Here is a 21,617-nt window from a genome sequence, read left to right as displayed (position 1 = left end):
AACAGCAGCCTTCAGAGGGACAGCGTGCTGGGTGGCGAGGAAATGCAGGACTCACCTCTGTGTTAGGTTTTGCCTACAGAGTCAGTTACAAGTCCCAGCTAAGCTTTGCCCAGCACTGCTTCCAAATCTCTAGTTAAAGAGATAAGTTGTTTCCTGCTGCTCAAAATATTAAAGTTTTTATATCGTCATTTGTTTTGTTCTTACCAATCTGGGGATCAAACGCAGGGCTTCACATACGCTAAGCATGTGCTCTACCACAGGGCCACACTCCCAAGCTTCAGGTGAGTTGTCCCAATTAAGGTCATTAGCAATACCTTACTTACCCATTAATCTCTTTATGGATCATCATTAACTATAAGTCACTACTAATGCATAAAATTATGTGAAAACTATCATCTCTGCAAAGAAGCTTATGTTTTGCTTTTGAGATATTGTCATGGGAAGAATTATCACACAAAAAAACTGTGTTAATTATCCCCTAATAAACTTTTTTCCTTGGTTCATTTTTAAAAGTGATTGACAGTCAAAGCTAGCTTCCTCAAGACAATAAATATCACCTTGCATAATCTCTCTCTGAGTCTAGACTTCTTTTTATGAAGGCTGCATAATACCAACTATGAAACCAGATAGAGACACAATAAAAAAGGAAGCTATAAACCAATCTCAATGATGAATGTAGATGAAAAAATCTCAATATGGTCCTTGCAAACTGGAGCTGGAGGAAGCTCAGCGAGTAAGGGTCCGACCTGCTCTTACTTACCGAGCGCTCTGAAACCCAGGCCTGGGGACCTGGTGCCCTCTCCTGCCTCTCACAAACACTGCACACATGTGCTACATATACATACATGCTGGCAAAACACTCATGGACATAAAATAAAATAAATAAATCTAACTTTTAAAAACACTTGCAAACTGAATCTAAGAACACATAAAAATGACCAGACACCGCAGTTAAGTTGGTTTCATTTCAGAGACGCAAGGATACATAAATAACACATACATAAATCAATACATGAGATCTCATGGCATCTCTGTTCCCTCTCACAGGCATTTCACAGACTGTATCATTCTGCAACTGGTGTTTTAATTGATCTAATCCTCATTGCTCCTTTACTGCTATTTCTTACATGCGAGAGTTTATAAAGTGAACCATTTTTCTGTTCTTAGTTTATAGGACATTTCAAAATAATACACAGTGTGTTCACTGCCTCATGAGACAGAGTAGGGAAGAATGCACACACATGCACACACATGCACACACACTCTTTCTTAAATACTCGGCCATGACAACAACAATCCCGACAGCCTTGGAATAGGGTATAGGAAGAGATCATTTCACTACTTCCCCAAATACTCAGATGCAAAAGACCCGAGTTAGGAGAATATGTTTCCCTCTTATCTCTGATAGGAAGAAAAAGCTAGAAATGGTTATTCTATAAGACCTTCAATAATACCTACTTCCAAAATTCATTTGTAAATGTATGCTCTCAAAACCATTGAGAGAAAACTATGGCAAAGAGAGAGATGTATTGGAAGGTGTGGTCTTAAGAGATTTATATTAAATTTTGGTTTCCACTTTTTTTATTTTCACTGGAAATTTATTGAATACCTTTATTAGACATTTACAAGTATATTTTGACATCTGTCATTCCAAACTGGTTATAGAAGTATGAAACTATTTGGCACTAAACCCATTGTGCTGGTGAAGTAAGACCTACGTCAGGATGAAGCGCGAAAGTGCTGCTACTCGTTCACTCAGCACGCATTTCCAGAAGCAGTGTGTAGAGGAAGGGGATGTTTTCCTTTATCCCGAGAGAGTTCAGTGACTGAGTAGGGATAAAGCTAACAGCAAGCAGGGTCAGAGTGCAGGTATCCACAGAAAGAAGAGTGAATACCCCAGCCAGTGCAATCTAGACGCTTCTAACGCTTTCTCTTAGGGGAAAGAAAAGGATTTGGGAGCGAGCTCAGTGGGCTCAAAGAATAAGTGCTAGCTTGTAACAGTCTGCATGTGACGTCACTCTCTCGTCCTCTCTTACGATCTGACAGAAGATGATGAGGGAGTTACACGGACATGACGGCAATGGACTCCTCTCAGGGGCCCTGTCTCAGGGCACACGAGGGAAGCTCCGGCAAAGCCTCTGCCAGCAGCTGCAGCTTCCCAGCTGCCCTCAGAAGTCATTGCTAGATCAGCATGCTTGGCAGTGGCTTCTCCTGACTTCCTACAAGTGGTGCAGGTAGTAAGAACATGTCAGACAAAGCATGTTTTCAAGGAGCTTATAAGAAATCCTGTAAACTAACTAAATAAAATGTCTTACAGAGCAGGCAGGTGCTGTTCTCATAGCTGAATCAAGATGGCAGGAGGGCACAGGGTACTCTGAAGTGGGAATTAAGACTTTTATCAGGATGAATTGTTTTTGTAATTAGAGAAAGAAACCAGAATATGTCTATCATTAAATATGTGTTTTTGTCACAGCAACAGAATAAAGCTAGAGCAGGGTTTTAAATGAGGTTGTGGGCAGACTGGAAATGTTGAGTTCTTTCATTTGATTAACTTGCTTTAGTTTGTATTAGGAATAGGGACCTTGTTGCTATATTTATTAAAAGCATGGAAAAAATTAAGGTATATCTTCTTTTAACTTGTGTAGTATATTTTTAAACTCTTGTCTGATGTCTAGCCTCTTGCTATTTGTAACAGATTTTGAACCCTTGTCTGATCACCAGTCTATTTGCAATGATGTATTTCATTACCATCTATTATAGACGCACTTCTAATGTCACACAGATGAAGTTACAGTTTTCCAATTTCAAAGTGCCTTTATAAAGTTAATAGACTGTTCTGGGAAAGAAAGAAAATCAAGCCAATGCGTGTGTGTTGCAGAACTACATCAGCAGCCTTGACCCCCTTGTTTGAGAAGGCCCAGTCTGTGGAGATGGAAACAGCTCCCTCTTCTCTTCAGAGTCCTAGTTACATTATTGACTGGTTTTCAAATTCTATAATCTTGTTTTTCGTTTCACTGCAGGCTGAATCATCCTTTTCACAAATGGCAAAGGCGGTGGTATCTCTGTGGTGCTTCTTAGTTAATAGAACTCAACTGTCACTCTAAGTGAAAAAAAAATTCTGATGGACTATGAGAAATGTCCTGTTAATGAAGGCAATGTTCTTCTGGCCACGAGCAAAGGGTGTCTGGTACTTGCTAACTCCATTTAAAAATTGAATTATTTTGTAAAGTTAATTGTGAATTTCCAAGTATCCTTTAAGCATTATTGAATTCATTTACTCATTCTGCAAGATAAAGGCCAGCAAGAGGAGGCAGGGAAAGCTCTGAGTCAGCCCCACTGACAGTCATGACAAGGTAGAGCCCGAGCCAGGGAAGAACATTCAGAGCAGAGGTTAAGCTCCAATTCATTTTGATAACAACATTTGAATACTTCTCTTTCTAAAGCCACCACAGTCCTAAACACAGATACGGAACAGGGAAGAGCAGGCTGTAAGATTTGGAAGTGGCTAGGGATGAAGACACACATCCACATACCTGCCAAACCATGGTGGAATGGACACGTGTTCAAAGGAGGTGAAGGAGAAGAGCCAAAACTGTCCCTCCAAGTGACAAATACAACTGCATGTCACACTACAAAATGGACTGCGTTGGCTGGGAATATGTGGGGAGAGAGAGTAAGTGGCTTCACTCGTATTTAAAAGATCTTCAGATATGTTCTGATGACACAGCTTCTAAACTTCCCAAGAGATGTGCTACTTTTTAAAACGTATACCACAGTTTTATTCTTATTTTTAAGCTTAAATTTTGCCCAAATCATAGTTTGGCAAAGATCTTGGAATATATACGTGTGTGTGTGTGTGTATGTATGTATGTATGTATGTATGTATGTATGTATGTGTGTATATATATATATACACACACACACACATATTTATTCCAAGAAATATATATATCTATATATCTCTCTATTTACGTATCTATATCTATCTATCTATCTATCTATCTATCTATCTATCTATCTATATATATATATATCTCCACTTGCCAAGTGTTTTTGGTTCTGTAGCAGACAAAGCTGGTTCTAAAGCTATGAGTTCAGCAATACATTGGTATCCCATTGAATAGTATCCTAGAGTATCTGGGGTGGGGACTTACAGAGTCACATCCATGGGGAGGTTGCTAATAGCAAATTAAACTTGCATCTAGTTAGCTTAGCATTGTTTTACCTGTACCTTGATGGATTGAAGGCAAAACTCAACAAAGAACCCCTAAAACGAAACGACGCAGACCAACCTTTTATTGCACCCACAATGTTTTGGTCTAGTCCTTTCCGGTTGTCATTGAACCCTCTTTTCCGCTTTCCGTTGGGTAAGGAGTTAGCCAAAGTCTTGTCGTCAAAAAATGCACACACCAGTTTTCTAAACAGAAGGCTTCCTGAGCGAGTGTAGTTTGACAGTATAGAGTCCAGCTGAGATTTGGGCATAAACACATCGAAGCCTTCAGCAAGTTGCACTTCTGGCTACCAAAAAATAAAAAGAGAAATATTTCATTAAAAACAAGATGTAAAACATTTTACTTTAGGCATAAGAGCAAAAATAAAAAAAAAATCAATCAATCAGTGGCTAAGTGATATAGTCTATATAGTCTCACCATCTCAGCTCTGTGTGCCAGATTTTGCAATTTATAAAATTAACAACCACTTATAATTCATAAAAGGTGATGTGATAATTCCAACAATAAGTCTTACATGTTTCTAGACATACAAATAGTTCGGAGAAGGCTGGATAATTACACAGTAATACAATCCTATAGGTAAAAAGACATGACTCACCTAGATGCAACACTCTTATTTTGTAAATGGTAAAACTAAGGCCTAAAAACCTTGAACCAAAAAATGACTTCAAAATAATGCAAATGTCAAATAATTTATTTCATGTAAGTTGACAAATGCAGGACTACCCCCACATGTCCCCACTCCTCTATCAGCTATGAAATGGGTTACACTAATAAAACCTACAAATGGTGATAATGCAAATGAATAGAAATGGAATGGGGTGGATTTAGTCAATGGAGAGTCCTCCTTCTACAAGCTGTCTGCCAATCACAGATTGTCCCCAGATGTCCTATGTGCAGCTCTTAAATATGCAGCCCTTTAGATGTGAGGGTCAGAGTCTCTCCTGATAAAGTCACTCTTTTTGTTTGTCCTACTGTGTGCCCAGCACACTATACAGTGTAGCACATTCAGTACATAGCCTACATCATTCAGACAGCTAAGGAAGGTGTTTGGACCTTGCCCCTTGAAAATGGAATTTTGGGCTGGATTATCCTGAATCTCACCTCATTCTTCCACTCCACTTTGCCATTTAACGTTCAGCTTCTGAGCACTTGGTAAAGATCACTGAAAACACAGTGCTGTCAGATTCCCCCTGACTTTTGCATCTTGCTGCTTGCTGGTCAAAGGTCTAGGGGAGCTTGACAGGAGCCAGAGACTGAATACCTAATCCTGCACATGCATGGGCACACGGCCAGCACTCAGAAAACACTTGTTAAGGAATCCAATGTGGAATTGTTAGAAATGGCGAGAATTTTACCATCAAAATCCGACAGACGGTTTTATGTTTTGTACATCCTGTGAACTTTGATTCTAAATGAACTCAGCTTAGATTTTTCATAGGAGTTCCTGTATCATATAGAATCCATGAGAACCCTCAGCCAAGTGCATCCTATAGTCATCTGACCATCTAGGGTAGTACAGGAGATCTTAAGTCATAAGAGAAGACAGGGAAAGAACTGCAATTTAGTTTATTTCTGTAACTCTGGGTGCTTAAAACTCAGACATCTGACTTTTGAGACTCCAAACATTTTCCCTGGAGGATTTCCCTGAAGCACCCTAGCTTCAGAAACACCCACCTGAATAGAACACCAGGCTGAACTAGCCATCCCCTTCTTAATGTCTGCAAATTACTTTCTATGAAATATGTTTACAGCACGTTTTGTACTGCATTTACCTAGCTGGGATACATAGCTTTTATATCTAGCGTGCCAAGAATCCAGTCAGCATCCAGCAGATATGTACTAGAATAAACAAAATGCTACATAGGAACTCAGTGACCAGGTCCGAGTTTCCCTTTCGCTCTACAGAGGAAGTGGCCCCCTGAGTCTCACGCTGTGGCCAGGCACACAGCAGTGTCTTAGAATGATGGTTTGCGGGCTCCAGGCCGAGATGAGCACCTGATTCAGTACCTACTCACCAAGTGCCTTCTGTGGAGAGGGAGCCAAGGCTGGCTCTGTAGCTATGGTGGACATAAACACCACCACCACACACACTACATGGTAAGAGGAACACTACCCGAGGGGTTCTGAGCAAGGGCTGTTAGTGCTAACGTCAGGCAGGACTGGCTGCCGGGGATGTGGAGGAAAGGGACTAAGAAAAGGCAGGCTGGGAAAGGGAAGGGAAAAAGGTGGGATGGCATTCTAACAAGGCCCTGAAGATAAGATTTAGGAGACCGCCACAGTATGGTTATTATTTGTGGCACCTGCTATGATGCCTAAAAGTAGACACCTGGAGGTTTCTGTGGCACCAAGACCTCTTATGGTACGTAAGCATATGGTGTGTGGCTGCAGAGGGGCCATCTGTGGCCGAAGCTGTTGCTATCTGCCACTGCCGGGTCAATAGCTGCAACAGACAGCAACATAATTGCAAAGGTGGCTAGATCACAGCCCCTCCCCCATCTTCTTCCCTGACTCCTGTTCAGACTTGTTAGCAGGTAACAACAGGGCACTATAGCATGGTTAAAGGCGCCACAAAGCACCAATTCCTTTCAAGAAAAAGGAAGGGAGGTGGGGGAGGGCTAACTTTATGCTCTAAAACATGAAAAAAAAAAAGCCATGATACTAATTATCTTGTTTTCACTATGAAATCTTGCCATCTATTCTACTTTATAAGCATAATCATAGTACATTATTGCTGTATAATAAACCACAACTCTGCATGTATATTTAAAATCAGGTTAAAACACTTTCTCTAGTTGTAGAATCATTATCTTTTTGCTTGTTTGTTTATTGGCTGAGGTTTAAATGAGATCTGCTTATTGATAATAGTTATAAAAATACTTTTCTAAATAAGCAACGTAAAAAATACTCTAGGCTTTCCTTGACAGATTCGTTATTTGATGCTCAAGCCAAGACAGATAATAAACTAATCTGCAGCATCCACTGTTGCTGAAAGATGTTTAAATGATGACGTCCAAATTATGGGCACAACTTACAATGTTCACAGTTATTATGGGCAGTATCCCGCTCCCTTTAGGTACCCTGGTCACTGTGTATAATGTATCAGCACTGGGAATGCCTTAAGCAGTGTGAGTTCATCTTCTACTGGTGACGCTCTGGGAGCAAAAACTGCTGAGTCCTAATGGCTCTTGAAAATGTCCCTGGACCAAGGACAGCTACACTGACTATGCTGTTTCTTTGCATTTCCGGTGTGGTGTTTCTTTCGCTTAGAAGTAGTTTAGGTAATAGATTTTACAACAAGATGAATGAAAAAGACACTTCCCTGTCCCCTGCCACCCACAAGTTCCTATGAACATATCATAAAACCCTTAAAGAGATCACATAATGAGTCGCTCAGGGAACACCTCTGATACAGGCTGTTTTATATACGATAGTAATGGTAAAACATTATAGTAAGACATTTAACAGGCTACAGATACAGTCATTGGTTAAGAGGAAAGAAGTGCATAGATGCTTTTGATTGGCCATAGCCCCAGATTTTCAACGGTTATTATTAATAAATGATACACAATGGCCTTCCCAGCTCTGTGTTGTACAGGACTCACATTCACTAGCACATGTACAAGACTGTCTGTCTCAGGTGATATGAGTGAGGACCAGGGAGCTGGGCCAGCTGGTCAAGTCTCAGAACGGCTCAGGATGGAACCTTAAAGAAAACTAGAGATGAGCAAGTGGGCTTTGCTGAGGAAGATGGATTTTCTGCCCCTGAAAATGTAACATTATACATTGCAATACTACAATATATAATGAGCCTCTGTCTTATTTATTTAGACTACTAAATATTTGATCTATTTCAAGAAAAATGAGTTTCAGTTCATGAGAGAAAAATTATTTTATTTGTTAATTATTATTACTATAATTATTATTAGAATTTTGAGACAAGGTTTTTTTTTTTTTTTTTTTTTTTTTTTTTTGTGTAGCCTTGGTTGTCCTGGAATTCAATCTGTAGACCAGGCTGGCTTCAAACTGGCCTCAAAGAGAGATCCACCTGCCTCTGCCTCCCAAGTGCTGGGACTAAAGGTGTGTGCTACCACTGCCCAAAAGAAAAAAGTCCTAAACACACAAAACACGTAACAGATTTTGGTTTGCTCATAAATGTTATCTTTTTTATAAGAAAAATTAACATGTTTTCTACAAATAAAATCTGCACCCAGTAGATTTACTACCACCATTTTTTAATGGTACCTCAAGGCACTTGGCCAATGACCAGCTGAGACTGGGGGACGGTTATACTCCGGCTGACTCTGTTCTGTTAGTCAGCTCAGCACAGGTGTGGTCTAAGGATGTAGCTGAACTGAGAGTCCCAGTGTTGATAGAAGAGATGCCGCTGGCTGGCTGCACCCCATCTAGACCGATATTAAATGTGCTTAGCAAAATCTCTATGAAAAAGCAAGTATAATGGTCACAGCATATATTTAATATTGACTAGGATTTAAAAAAATCATTAAAGTTCTAATTCTTTTATGTTTCTTTGATAAAATTTGGTAGAATTAAGATCTTAGAAAAGACAGTACAATTTAGTCTCTCAAAAGTTTCCTCATGCATTTGCATAGTGAGAGATTCTAGCCTTTCAGAGCTGTAGTTAGCCTTTTCCTTCTCAGGCAATAAATCGTGGTTCTGAACATTAAGGCCTGATTTATGTTAAAGACGACTGAGCTAAATGGACAATATGTAAGATTTTAACACCACAGTCTAGCTTCTTCTCCCCTAACTCCGTAGAAATTGCTCCTCTGAGAAGACGTCCATGGTGAACACTTGTCTCTGACCTTCCAGGTACAGAAGCTCCAATCTTCCCAGCTTTCTGGAGACATTCTGTGTGCTCTGCGGCTTGCAAGTACTGTCTGCAAACTCCTCCCATGTGTTCCTTAAAGAGCAAAGACTATTACGTTCCCTTCAGAGCACCCTGGAAAATAATGATATAATTGATATTTATTTGTTGCTTATTATGTCCTAGGCTCTAGGGAAACACAGGGTACATCAGTTTGCTCATTCCATGAAGTGGCTACCATCTTTATTCCAAGGTTTCACGTGCAAAGCCAAGGACCAGGAAGGTTGAGTAACTTGTTAAAAGATCATCCAACTAACATAACGAGGCGAGGATTTGAACCCAAGCAGCCTCCATAGAAACCGAGGCTCTCAGGCACATCTGCCTGAATGTCAATGAGTGAATGGAAAATGGTTTCCATGGTTTACCTTAATTGATCCTAGCAGAACATTTTATCTATTGAGATAAGATGTTATCAGGAAAGCACTCTGAATTGAAAAGCTATTTTTGTTGAAGGCACCAATGCGTTTAACATTATTTAAGAAGCACACAAAATCAGGATTAACAAAATTATCTTAAACTGATGAATATTCATCATTTATCTTCTGTTAACTTAAAATTTTTGCCATCTGGAATTACTGGAGAGTATTTATAATAACTCCATCGAATAAAAACATTTGCTATGATTAAAAATTATTAAATAGGTTTTTAAACCTTATCTGAGTAGTTCAATAAAGCAAAGCAAACAAAACAAAACAGAAGTCAACCATTAGCAAACATAAAACTAGGCAGTTCAGGTGCAATATCTGCCCTAAGAAAGTGATCAACAGACCCAGCGTCCAACAGCCGTGAGCGTAAGAAGTGAGCAGCTGTTTTGTCTCATAGAGCATTGTGTTGTGAATTCATAAAGAAAGAATTAAATCATGTATTTGTATTTCAGAATTGGCTTTGGGTTTCTGCTTTTGCTTCTGTGTAATTTAGGTCTGAATTTTATTTAAGTGTTAACTTAAAAAGGGTCGAATAATCATGTTCCAAATGTGAGCCCCCACACCCCTTAGCTATTTCCCTCTCAAAAGTGCTCTTTGTTCACGTACATCTGATCATCATACAGACAGCTAAGTTTACTTAGCCATGTTTACATTGGTTCCTCTGAAGGTACTTAGGTAGGAATGGTAAGGTTTTTTTAAAAAAAGAACCAATATTTATCGAGTGCTTAAAATGTGGCAGGCACTGTTCTAAGTGCTTTCCATAGAAGGCTTCATTAATTCTTCCAGGAGGCCAGCTCTGTGAGGAAAGCATGATTATTCCCATTTATAGGGAGGAAGCTGAGTGAGGAACAGGGTTCACTTGCTCAGGGTCACACAACTGAGATCCTAAGCTAGCGGCCTGCTCTTTTAACCACTTGCTGTCTCCCAAGAAAACGCCGAGTAAAGAGAATTAAAGAGTCACAGTCTAACCATCTGCTTCCCTTCCAAGGAATGCTCAGTCATAGAGAATCACTGAGTGCTCATCATGACCAAGGTGTGCTTGAGGTCTGGAGCGAAGGCTCTGTGGTAAAGGATGCTTTTCTAGAAGACGGAGAGGCGCGACTCACAGCACCCACAGGTGGTTCACAGCCATCTGCAACTCCAAGGAGGCCAACACTTTCTTCTGGCCGCCATGGGCACCAGACATACACATGGTGCACACACGTGCACAAGGGCAAAAATACCTATACATATAAAACAATAAAAATTAAAAAACCAAAGTACATGTATTTGAATGGGCATCTACAGGCTTTTCCACAGTGAACAGGGGCAGATGACAGGATCGGAGTAGAGAATTAGTTCAACATCATCTGACTCTGGCAACTTGTGCAGACTCTCCTTAAGAGGACAACAGCAAGATTAAATGGAGATGAGTTGTTTCACCCAGGACGTCCCATGAGTATTACGACTTTTATACTAGAGAACCCTGCTCTTGAGCAGCTGGGGTAGAAGGATACAAAATCATGGAAGTAATTCAGTAAAACAAAACAAAACAAAACAAAAAACAAAAAAACCCAAGAAGTTTCCATAAAGGAGAACTGCTCAGATTGGATTAGAGCCCTGATAGTGTATGGGCAGAGAGGAGATGCACCAAGGAGGGGCTATGGCTGAAGCCAAATCGAGACCCAATATTTTCAAGATGATTTTGTACAAGGTGTCTTCCTGCAGGAGCAGATATTTTATCATTTGTAGATTAAGTAAATTACACTTATTAAGGACCTTTTATATGTAAAGCACTGCAGTAGGACTTCCCATATATGATATATCATTTAACGTGTTGATATTTCAGTGGGCCTGGTTAGAGCACTGTGCATTCCTGTGATGAAGGAGGGATAATCGTCACTCAGAAGACTGTTAGCTACAGTGATCTCCAGGGCCACATGGGCTGTTACATTTGGTTTTTCTCTGTGAATACACACAATTGCATTTGTGTGACATGACAAGTTAATATAAAAGCGTAACTTAATACACTGCGAATCTTTAAGGACAATCCACAGGTTTGTTGTTTTAGCAGAGGGGTGGTGCTTGCCACTCCTCCTCCTCCTTTGCCGACAGGGTCTAAGGAACGGGTGAGAGCGCTGGACTCTCTTCTTTCCTGTGTAGAACAGGAAGTCCCACCCGGAGTCAAGTTGCTGGTAAGAGCTCGTCACTCACCTCCTTCCCAAAACCAAACCCAGGCCTGAGCTTTGCCCTCAGCAAGCAGCCTGTCCTCACGGACCTCCCTTCACTTTAAGGCTTCCCACTCTTGCCTGGTTAACCAGAGGGAGCTTTTGGCTTTCTGCCTAAACTCTAGTAGAGCGGTTCTCAACCTTCCTAAGGCTGGGACCCTATAATACAGCTCCTGATTGCTGTGATGACTCTCAACCATAAAATTATTTTTGCTGCTACTTCATAACTATAATTTTGCTACTGTTACGAATCCTAACGTGACTATCTGATATGCAGGATCTCTGATATGCGACTCCTGTGAAAGGCACAGCCGGCTCCCGAAGGGGTCTCGACCCACAAGTTGAGAGCCATTGATCTAGCTTCTCCCTCTTCATCTGTCTCTCACTCATAACGGACTCCAGGCCCCACCCTCACAGGCAGATTGTTCCTCTGCTGAACCCTACACCAGCGGCTCCTCTGTGCCCCCAGACGAAGATGGACTGTATCTCACGGGCAGCATCAAGGTCTTCTCTCCTGGAAGCATCCTGCTTTTCCCCAAAGCCACTCAGCTATTTGAGAAACAACAGACAAACTGCCCAACACTACCACTGAAGGCCTCTGAACACTGCAGACTTTTCAGAGGCCCTTTTCTTTTCTTTCTTTTTTTCTTTTCTTTTCTTTTCTTTTCTTTTCTTTTCTTTTCTTTTCTTTTCCTCTCTCTCTCTCTCTCTCTCTCTCTCTCTCTCTTTTCTTTCTTTGAGACAGGGTTTCTCTGTATAGCCCTGGCTGTCCTGGAACTCACTCTGTAGACCAGGCTGGTCTCGAACTCAGAAATCCACCTGCCTCTGCCTCCCGAGTGCTGGGATTAAAGGCGTGTGCCACCACGCCCAGCTCAGAAGCCATTTTCTAATGCAAAACTCCTATCTCCCTGTGTTTTCTCCAACTTGTTTTATAGGAAAATTGCTGTAAAAATTAGAAGAATTATTCCCTATAGACTTCCATTAAACATTTTATAGCCTCATAGCTAAGAAATACTAGAAGATTAGAAAGGGACCTAAGTTGGAGGTCCCTTGAGCAGAGAGAGTCCATTTTTCTGGAGTCAAGCCCACTTCTCGTCCCAGGAACTGCTCCGGCCAGCCTGACAGACACCTATGAGCACAGCCCATGGAAAGCATTTTTGCAGCTCATCCTGGGACTCAGTGTTAAGTTCTCTATGTGAGGTTCTCAGCTCACTCATGTACTGAAGAGGTAAATTAAATGGTGGTGTAATGGGTACTGTAAAGATGACATGCCCACAGCTTTCCCACCCTTTCCTTACAATCATACTATCATTTAATAATCATTTTTGGTAAGAAGTACCAGAGTCAGCCATGAATAAAATGTAAACTGTTTGTATGTATTACATAAATAAATACTGATGTTGGTAAAACTAATAAAAATTCTATTCTATTTTGCAAATATACACAGGGTCTTTACCACACCTCCAATTTATTGATAAAATACACTTGAATCTTAACAATAAAAGGGTAAAATTCAGTTGTTAGTGGCACTAGACACATCTACACAGCAGATGATCTACAGTCTGTTCTAATATACCAATGCCTAGCAGAAAAGAATTTTAAGAAATTTAAGGAAAACATGACAGTTTATCAAAAACAGCCTAGCTGTACTTTATAATATTTTGTAATTATTATAGAATAATTTATCTGTTTTCAAATATATGATTCACCTAGGGTTTGAACCAGGCTTTAGCTGTTGTGATAACAAAATACGATCAAACAAGGGAGCTGGTCACACAACCAAACTTCACTACCAAAAGGATTTTGTAAATTAAATATTAGTTTAGAAGAGTTTAATGGCTTTAGCACACACGTATTATTAAAACAAATGCCTCTTTTAACAGTAAAGGTTTGGTGAAAGTGCAAAGAATTTTCTAGATTGAAAACATAGTGAGATGATTCTTTTCATTAAAAGCCCAAATGTAGATAAATGCTAGCAAACTGCCTTCCTCTCATGATACTTACAGAAATCAGCAATTGTTTCCTATTTAAAGTTCAGGAGGCAGGGAGAAACTCCAATCCTATAGGAGTCTGTGGGAGCGCTCGGCAGGAGCCTCACCCTATGCAATCTGGGAACAATACATCACTTTTTCCTGTTTATTTTAAGAACTCTGACAACAAGTTGGGATTCACAACGTAAAGGTACTCTAGATAAAGATATTGTAAATAGAGTATGCAGCTGCAAATTCAGCACATTATGACAGAAATTCATTTATGGGCCCATGAATATAAAACAGCATGTCAGATGGATATCTCGGATGCAATCTACCGTCCCAGACTGCAACATCATTCAGGCCGTGATATTAAAATAGCAAACCTTTGCAGAGCGTTAACCTATCATTACACGGAGTAAATGGCATGGCACTGCCACCTAATTAGCAGTGTGGCTTGCATCTATAAAACAGAATTAGCACCGCTGCTCCTTTCTTATTTTTAGTTTGTGTTTCCACAAAGGTATGACCTTATCTGTAAGCTTCTGTTCATTTATGCCCGTCTACAAAGGATTTAATTATATTCTCTTAGTTTTCTACATTGAGGAAATTGAAAACTGCCACTTGGAAATTAAAAATCGTAGAGAAATTAGCGAGCAGATTATTTACAACACACCCCTCTCCTTTCTGAGATAAGAAGTGGGATGTCTGTGAACAAGGAAGGCTCACATTTTTCCGGTTCTTACCAGTCTCCTCCTCTTCCTCACATGCATGCCTCTCTTCTTGTTTGGGGCAGAACTAGTTAGGTGGAAAGAGTCTTAATACTACAAGGTTCCTGAAACTTCTATCAACCAGGTTGGCAGCCAGAACATATCAACTTACATCTGAGGACGGCGATTCCAGAACAATGCCAAATCCCAGGACGTGGTTCTCCTCGGTGGAGGTGCGCTCTGCAGCTTGGAGACCTGGTGGCCTTGTGGCCGAGGCTGCTGGCTTCTTCTCAGTTTCCAAGGGACTGGGCTTTGGTTCCACAGCCGTCACAGGTTGCACAGTCTTCGGAAGCACTTTTTTCTTTTTATTTCTCTTGCGTGAGACGGCGGTTCGCTGGGAGCACATAAGGGAAATTGGGGGTTGTTGTCTGTTTTGAGTTCCAACTGTGGACAATAAACACAAATATGGTACAGGCACTTGTGTCTGAGGAAAATCTACCCTGGCCTGTCTCTGCGATATACACGCTGACTCTGAGGCTTGGCTCCCTCAGGATGAAGAACAGATAGATATATCTCACTCAGCACCTTAAAGTCCTAACAGCAGAGTGTTTCTCACCAGGAGAAACAGCTCTGAATGTACTGGATCATCAGACCGGTACAGCAGCCTGGCTTCGATGGAAGGAAAGGGTTAAGAGCTATGGCTTCATGGTCATGTGGCAGGTTTGAAGGAGAACCCCAGAACATAAATCTAAGTATAGATGCTCATGCTCTCTGGTAAGCCCATCCTAGCAAAAGCCCTAATGTCTCTGGAGTTCAGCTGATCAGTTACAGCCTACAAGGACACGATGATGATGATCTGGGCAAGACTGGTTGAAAGAAACAGTTTGGAAGAAGTCTATCTAGAACAGGGCTAGGTGGGTAAGGCCATGGAAAAGCCTCATTAGTCGTCCTTCCTCGTCAAGTGTTCTCTGCACCAACCATCTCTGCACACTGCACTCCCCGGTGTCAAGTCAGGCTGCCTGCTTCTCTAAACGTCACTTGTTCTCAATGAGTCGCGTGAAATAGCAAGTCTACAAATAGTACAATGACCAGGTACTCATGCAGAACATGTACTTAAGGAATCTGAGGTGGCAAGTTTGCCTTTCATAGGCATGCCCCAAGTAGGAGCATTTATCAACCACTGATGGAATGGGACAGAGGAGAATATGGGTTGCACCAACTCCTCATCTCTCAACATGGCTCCCTAAATAAGAACTCTAGAAACGCCTGCTTTTTTTTCTAAACAGAAAGAAACCTATGAATACAGGCCACATGAAAATTAAGTCCTTAAATGCACATCAACACGGACTGCTTCCTCTTATTTCCTATGAGTCCAAAAAACAAGAATATTGATACTGATTCAAATATGTTTTTATCTTTGCACTAGAAGGCAGTGTCTAAGTTCTGGAAGCAACTCCCTGGATAGTGGCCTTTCTGACTATGCATGTGCTAATTAGTGACACTAGTTCTAGCTCTCAGCTACACTTTAGAATCAGTGTGGTTTTAAAAATTACCCCAATTCTTAATAATCTGTCCTGGACTCAGTGGGTCAGAATATCCAAGGGTAGGGCCAGGGCATCAATATTGTTACACGGTTTCTCCAGAGATTCCAGCATACAGCCATATATGCATTTTGATTCTCGTCCCCAGGGTCAAATGGACTCTGGCAACCATGATCAGGAGCAGCTAAGCCACATCCCCCAGGCCCAAGCCCTTTCTAAGCTCACTCTTTCCGATGCTTTTGGTGTCCAGACAGAGGGCTATCAAGTCTTGCTTCTCCTGCAAGTCTTGAAAGAGCCCCATTTTCCTGCACTCAGCTCTCACTGCTTGGTCTAAGTCCTCCTGTAAAAATAAGGGTAAAGCTTTCAAAACAGAATTTAAATCCTAAATCTCGTGGGCGATAACCCTTAAGTAAATCTGCCCACACAACATGATTTTTTTTTTTAAGTTTAAGAAAATTAAAGGAGAGTCATTTATTCGGTTTATCCTTTCTTTATTCCTCATAGCTCCGGAATCACTTGCCTCGCTAATCTGCAAAGGTTCAGGAGAGAAAACAGGGTGACAAGGTAGCATTTACTTAATAGATTCTAAAAGGCTCCAGTCAAGGGTCCGCATGAGTGCGATCCCTAGCTTGCCATTTCAGTAGTAAGGAGCTTAAGTAACAAAATAAACCATTTCCACTTCATATGCATATTTTCTTAAGTACTAAGAAATTCTCCCTCGGCGAGAACACCTATAAGAATGAGTAACCTTTCTTTCTGGGGCCCGTGTGTCGGAGATCCTGTCTTTGACAGTTAGCAAGAACACTGATTATTGTGGTGGGACAAGGCGAGTCAAGAGCTTACCGACTTATCGACCAAATGCTCACTTTTGTGTTGGGATAAGTCCAAGTTTAGGCCTTGGCTTGGACTTATTATTCCCATAAATGAATCCTTTTTGCTTTCTTTAAAAATATGATTTTGAGTGACTGATAAGTGCAAGTACTAAGCCTTTTATATCAGAACCACATCACCACATGTGAGGATCTTGCTGGGAGGCTGGCACTGAGCGCACTTTCTGAGAGATGACTCTGAACACTACGGTGTGAAGGGTCAGCAGGCCCATCACCACAGGCCTGGGCTGCTGTCCTGCTGTGACATATGAACAGCGCCAAGCACTTTCTGCTGTCTAGAAATAAAAATTCCAGCTTCCTTATTCATTGTGACGATTAGATAATGAGCTACTAGACAAAGACCTCGACTTCCAAACTTCTAGCAAGTGCGGTGGGGCCCATAAAAGAACAGAGGTGCACAGTAAGTCTGCCTTATAGGTCTCATTTATTGTTGCGATCTCTGTCACATTTAAAAACCCACCCTGCGAATCAGACATTAATACTCACTCACAGATAACGATGGGAAGCTTGGGAGTTACCCAGCTAGAAAGTGAGAGATTGGGGGTTCAGTGAGAGATTGTTCCCCTTATCCAAAGACAAAGAGAACAAAGAGTCAAGTGAAGGAAGCGGACAGAGCAGACACGAGCTGTGTCTAACCATCTCTGTCCTAGTGCCAGCAGAAAGTCACAGGCAGAGCCCAGGGCTCACCGCTTCTCATTTGTGCTCGTCCTTGAGCATCTTCTGCAAGGAAGCCTGTATTTCCTGAAGGGCTCTTTCACATAAGATATTCCAAAATTTAATTAACTAGCATTTGTGAAGTACCAGGAGATCAGGAGATGAAGTATGCTGCGTTCATGCCTATGTGCCCAACAGCGGTATTAAGGACAATGACAAAATTTGTTTGATTTACTAAAAAATAAAATATGACAAAAATCACAGGTTGCTGAAAGAGTAGAGAAAATGGATACTTGAAAAGGCATAGCAAGACAGACAGCAAAGTGGGAGGAGTGTGGGACAAAAGGACAATGCACACAAGCGAAGATGTCAGCTACACATCACCAGCAGAGGATGTGTGTATAGGGCTGATCTTTGTACCTGCTTGAAACTGCATTAATTTCCTCATGGTCTTGAGCTCTTGGAGAATGGCCTGCAAGGTTGACTGGCAGTTACAAGTACAGCAGTTGGATCCGACTATTGAATTCACCCCTGGAAGTTCTCCTAAGCGTGAAAGAGAAGAATGATATACTCCCAAAGCATGCAAGAATTAATTACAAAGAAAAGGAAAAAAATAAATCTTGAATGAATTTTGAAGTACTTACAATTATCATCAAACTGTGTCAGAAGAAAACGTACCAGTAATTTTCACAACCTAAATGTGGGGTGTCTGACTTTATCTAATTATCCAGGCTTCTGTTTGTAAGGTGCATGCTGTGTTGTGTCACAGGGTCTGTGTGAATGCGGGCACACAATGTACTGGCAAGGCAGGCCTGTCTACTGTGAGGCTCTGACAAGTCACGATAAAACACCCAGGCTACTTTCTCAAACAGCAAAAGCAAAAACCAGAGTCCAGCTCTGTAGTAGTCTTGGAGAACCACTGCTGGTCTGCATGCTACAGGAGTTCATAGTAAAACTTAAGACACCCTAAAAAAAAAACTAGTAGCAACGAGGAGCTGTGGATACGTAGAAACTTCTAGAACTCTCCGGCTGGGGTGGGGAGAAGCAGGAGGCAGGGTGGGATTGGCTAGTGTTTTCTTGCTCAGAGGTGTCTGCAGTTGCTCTTCTTCATGAAGGACTGACCATCCCTCTTTTCTAGCTTCTTATGAGTCCCTCAGTAGTCTCCGTCTCACTGTTTAAGTTTAATGTATGTTCCTTAACAAAGATGCTCTCTTCTGTTTCTCCCACATATGAACAAGTATTTCCCCATTGTCCGTGAACTAAAACAGACCATCTGGCAAGAAGCTTCAGCAGCTGGACCCCTCCAACCCCAGGTTGGCTACCATGCATCAAGGGAGTCTAAGGGGCAGTTGCTTCTTAAGTTTCTGGCAGGCAGGTGAGGTCAAGTAAAAGGTTTTGTTCCAATTTAGGTAATTTACCATCCACTAGATACAATCTAACTCCTACAATAATCATTATTTGTAGATACCAACGTTTACCACGGTAAAACCACAGAAGAATTAAAGGTAACTTCTGGAGAAGAGTAAGCATTAAAACTCCAATGGAAGCAAAGTGACTCAGCTTTAGCCTTACCAACCATTCCAAAGTAACACAGAGCAGTCACAGCTGTATCCAAGCGACCTGTGAGGGACTGTGGGAGGTGGGCAGGGCACAGGCCCAAGGGAAGTCCCACTTTGATTTTTAACTCTCCACAATGGTAACAAGGGGGCAGCTAAAAAATTTACATTTGTTTAAATTTCTCTTAATGACGTCATGCACAGTCTATATAGTGTTCGTGTGCCTAAGTTCTAATAAATCTTGATTTTTAAAATAATGTGTTTTGGTAGTAAATTATAATGATAAAATAACTGGTATTAAATTATAACGATAAAAAATAATTGATATTATAGACATATTTTATGCATTGATGACATGTTTAACTTCCACACATTTTTTTTCACCGTTTCTAGGCTGTGCCATCTATCTGACGGTTTGCCCAATGTTGCAAATCTCGACAAAATATAATTCCAGCATCCATTACTCAAGGATCAACTGTACAGAACATTTGTGTGTCTGAGTGTGCCTGGTGTATATGTATGATCACATGGGTGTGCATGTGAGTGTGAAGGGCAAAGGCTGATGCCAAGTGTGTGTCTTCCTTGAAGGAGAGGATCTCTCAGCTCACTTGGAGCCTACTGATCTGTTAGACCGACTGGCCACCGCGTCTGTTCTGACTTCACACCGCTAGTGCAGGGGTTGCAAAAGCTGCACCTGGATTTGAACTCAGGCTTCCATGCTATGTGACAGACACTGTGACTACTGAACTCTCTTTTCAGCCCTTGCATAGTATCTGTACTGAAATGATGCAAGCAATGATCAGAAAAAGATATTAATTAGTACACATTTATAAGATAAATCTATCACTCTTGTATGTTGGTGAGTGGAATATGTTACCCCCAAATTATTGATGTGGGAGGGCTACACTTACTATATACTCATATATATATGTGTGTGAGTATATGTGTGTGTGTGTGTGTGTGTGTGTGTGTGTGTGTGTGTATACTATATACTCTTTTCTCTTAGTGGAGAAGAGTTAAGAGGGCTTTGCAGAACAACCCTAGGTACTAATCTAAGCACTGTCTTTATGATTTTTTAGAGGACAAAACTAGCCCTTCTCAGCTCATTATAAATCATTTTCCAATTTTAAGGAGAACAGACTTTTTATTTTTATGGAGGAGCCTTTAAAGAGCAACGTCCCTCTACCCTGGAAGCCTGCCAGCATGTGGACTTGATGCTTGCCTATGTAATACTGGGAGGGAGAGAAGCTGCCATACATCGATCACTAGGGTCCCTGACTGTCTCAACAGTGTCTCACGATGGCTCCTCAGGCCCCTGAACTGGTTACTGTGAACTGTGTGTAAGGAAAAAAAATCAGAACATTTTCTTTTTACCAAAGGATCTCATAAAGTGAAAATGCAAGGAAGGAAAGTCTTAACTTTTCAAGGAATCTGAAAGACCTTATTTTTCCCTTACTCTTTATGGGAACTACAGACCTGCATATCCATGCATAATTTATAAACCAAACAACATACAGTGTTACTGGATGGAAAATTAATATTATCAAGGAAAGCATCAATTCTTTCCCCTAAGCTTTGAGAAAAAAATTGAAACCCCTCCTCCCAACTTAACAGTCAGCCATTTTAAACAAAGTTTACTTTAAACCAGTGGTTCTCAACTTTCCATTACTCTGACACTTTAATACGGTTGCTTGTGTTGTGGTGACCCCCCCCCCCCACATCCATAAGATTATTTTCATTGCTAGTTCATAACTATAATTTGTCACTATTATGAATTGTATCATAGATATCTGTATTTTATGGTGGTCTCGGGAGACCCCTGGGAAAGGGTCAGTTACGCCCAAGGGGTCGCGCCCCACAGGTTGAGAACTGCTGCTTTAAAGGTGACCGTCTCAGCTTGAGTTTCAGCAATTCAGCATTGGAACAGGCAGAAAGAAAGAGCTGTGTAAAAGGTGAGGCTGTGCAGCATCACTGACTGGGCCTCTCTGATGAGGAAGTGAAGTGAGGGCCAAGCAAGAGCTGCATCAGTAACATAGCACACAGCCGGGCAGCTTCTATCAGTGCTAAAAGGAGCTGCTTCTGCAGTGATGTCCAGGCTGCGGTGACAGCATCCTCTATGTACTGGTGGATGAGAATTCTGATTCCACAGACCCCTGACCTTCCTCCCTCTCGGCTCTAGAGTTTTTATACGCTTAAGGCTTTCTTTTTTCATCCTTTTTAAAATAACACAGTGCAGGAGCTGGTGCTGAGTAGCAAAGCAGTGTCCTAGCATGTGTAAGACCCCGTGTTCTATCCACAGGCCCACACAAGCAGTGTCCTAGCATGTGTAAGACCCTGTGTTCTATCCGCAGGCCCACACAAGCAGTGTCCTAGCATGTGTAAGACCCCGTGTTCTATCCGCAGGCCCACACAAGCAGTGTCCTAGCATGTGTAAGACCCTGTGTTCTATCCGCAGGCCCACACAAGCAGTGTCCTAGCATGTGTAAGACCCCGTGTTCTATCCACAGGCCCACACAAGCAGTGTCCTAGCATGTGTAAGACCCT

The 21,617-nt window shown here is 41.4% G+C and overlaps 1 protein-coding gene across 4 annotated transcripts in view; it reads right to left on the bottom strand.

Moving 5' to 3' along the window:
- The window catches only part of Bend7 (BEN domain containing 7), an 84,438-nt gene that overhangs the window by 34,629 nt on the left and 28,192 nt on the right, over nucleotides 1-21,617 (bottom strand). For 3 of the 4 annotated variants that reach the window (NM_178663.4, NM_001190400.1, XM_006497445.3), the window contains exons 4-6: nucleotides 17,938-18,060; nucleotides 14,605-14,876; nucleotides 4,293-4,518 (exon numbers count right to left, since the gene is read on the bottom strand). In NM_178663.4, the coding sequence (NP_848778.1) occupies nucleotides 4,293-4,518; nucleotides 14,605-14,876; nucleotides 17,938-18,060 (621 nt within the window). The remainder of the gene's footprint in view (nucleotides 1-4,292; nucleotides 4,519-14,604; nucleotides 14,877-17,937; nucleotides 18,061-21,617) is intronic. The other variant, XM_006497446.2, reaches the window with a different exon arrangement.

Source organism: Mus musculus, chromosome 2, assembly GCF_000001635.26.
Source record: "Mus musculus strain C57BL/6J chromosome 2, GRCm38.p6 C57BL/6J".
NCBI classification, from domain to species: Eukaryota; Metazoa; Chordata; class Mammalia; order Rodentia; family Muridae; genus Mus; species Mus musculus.
This window is presented reverse-complemented; position numbering and strand designations above follow the sequence as displayed.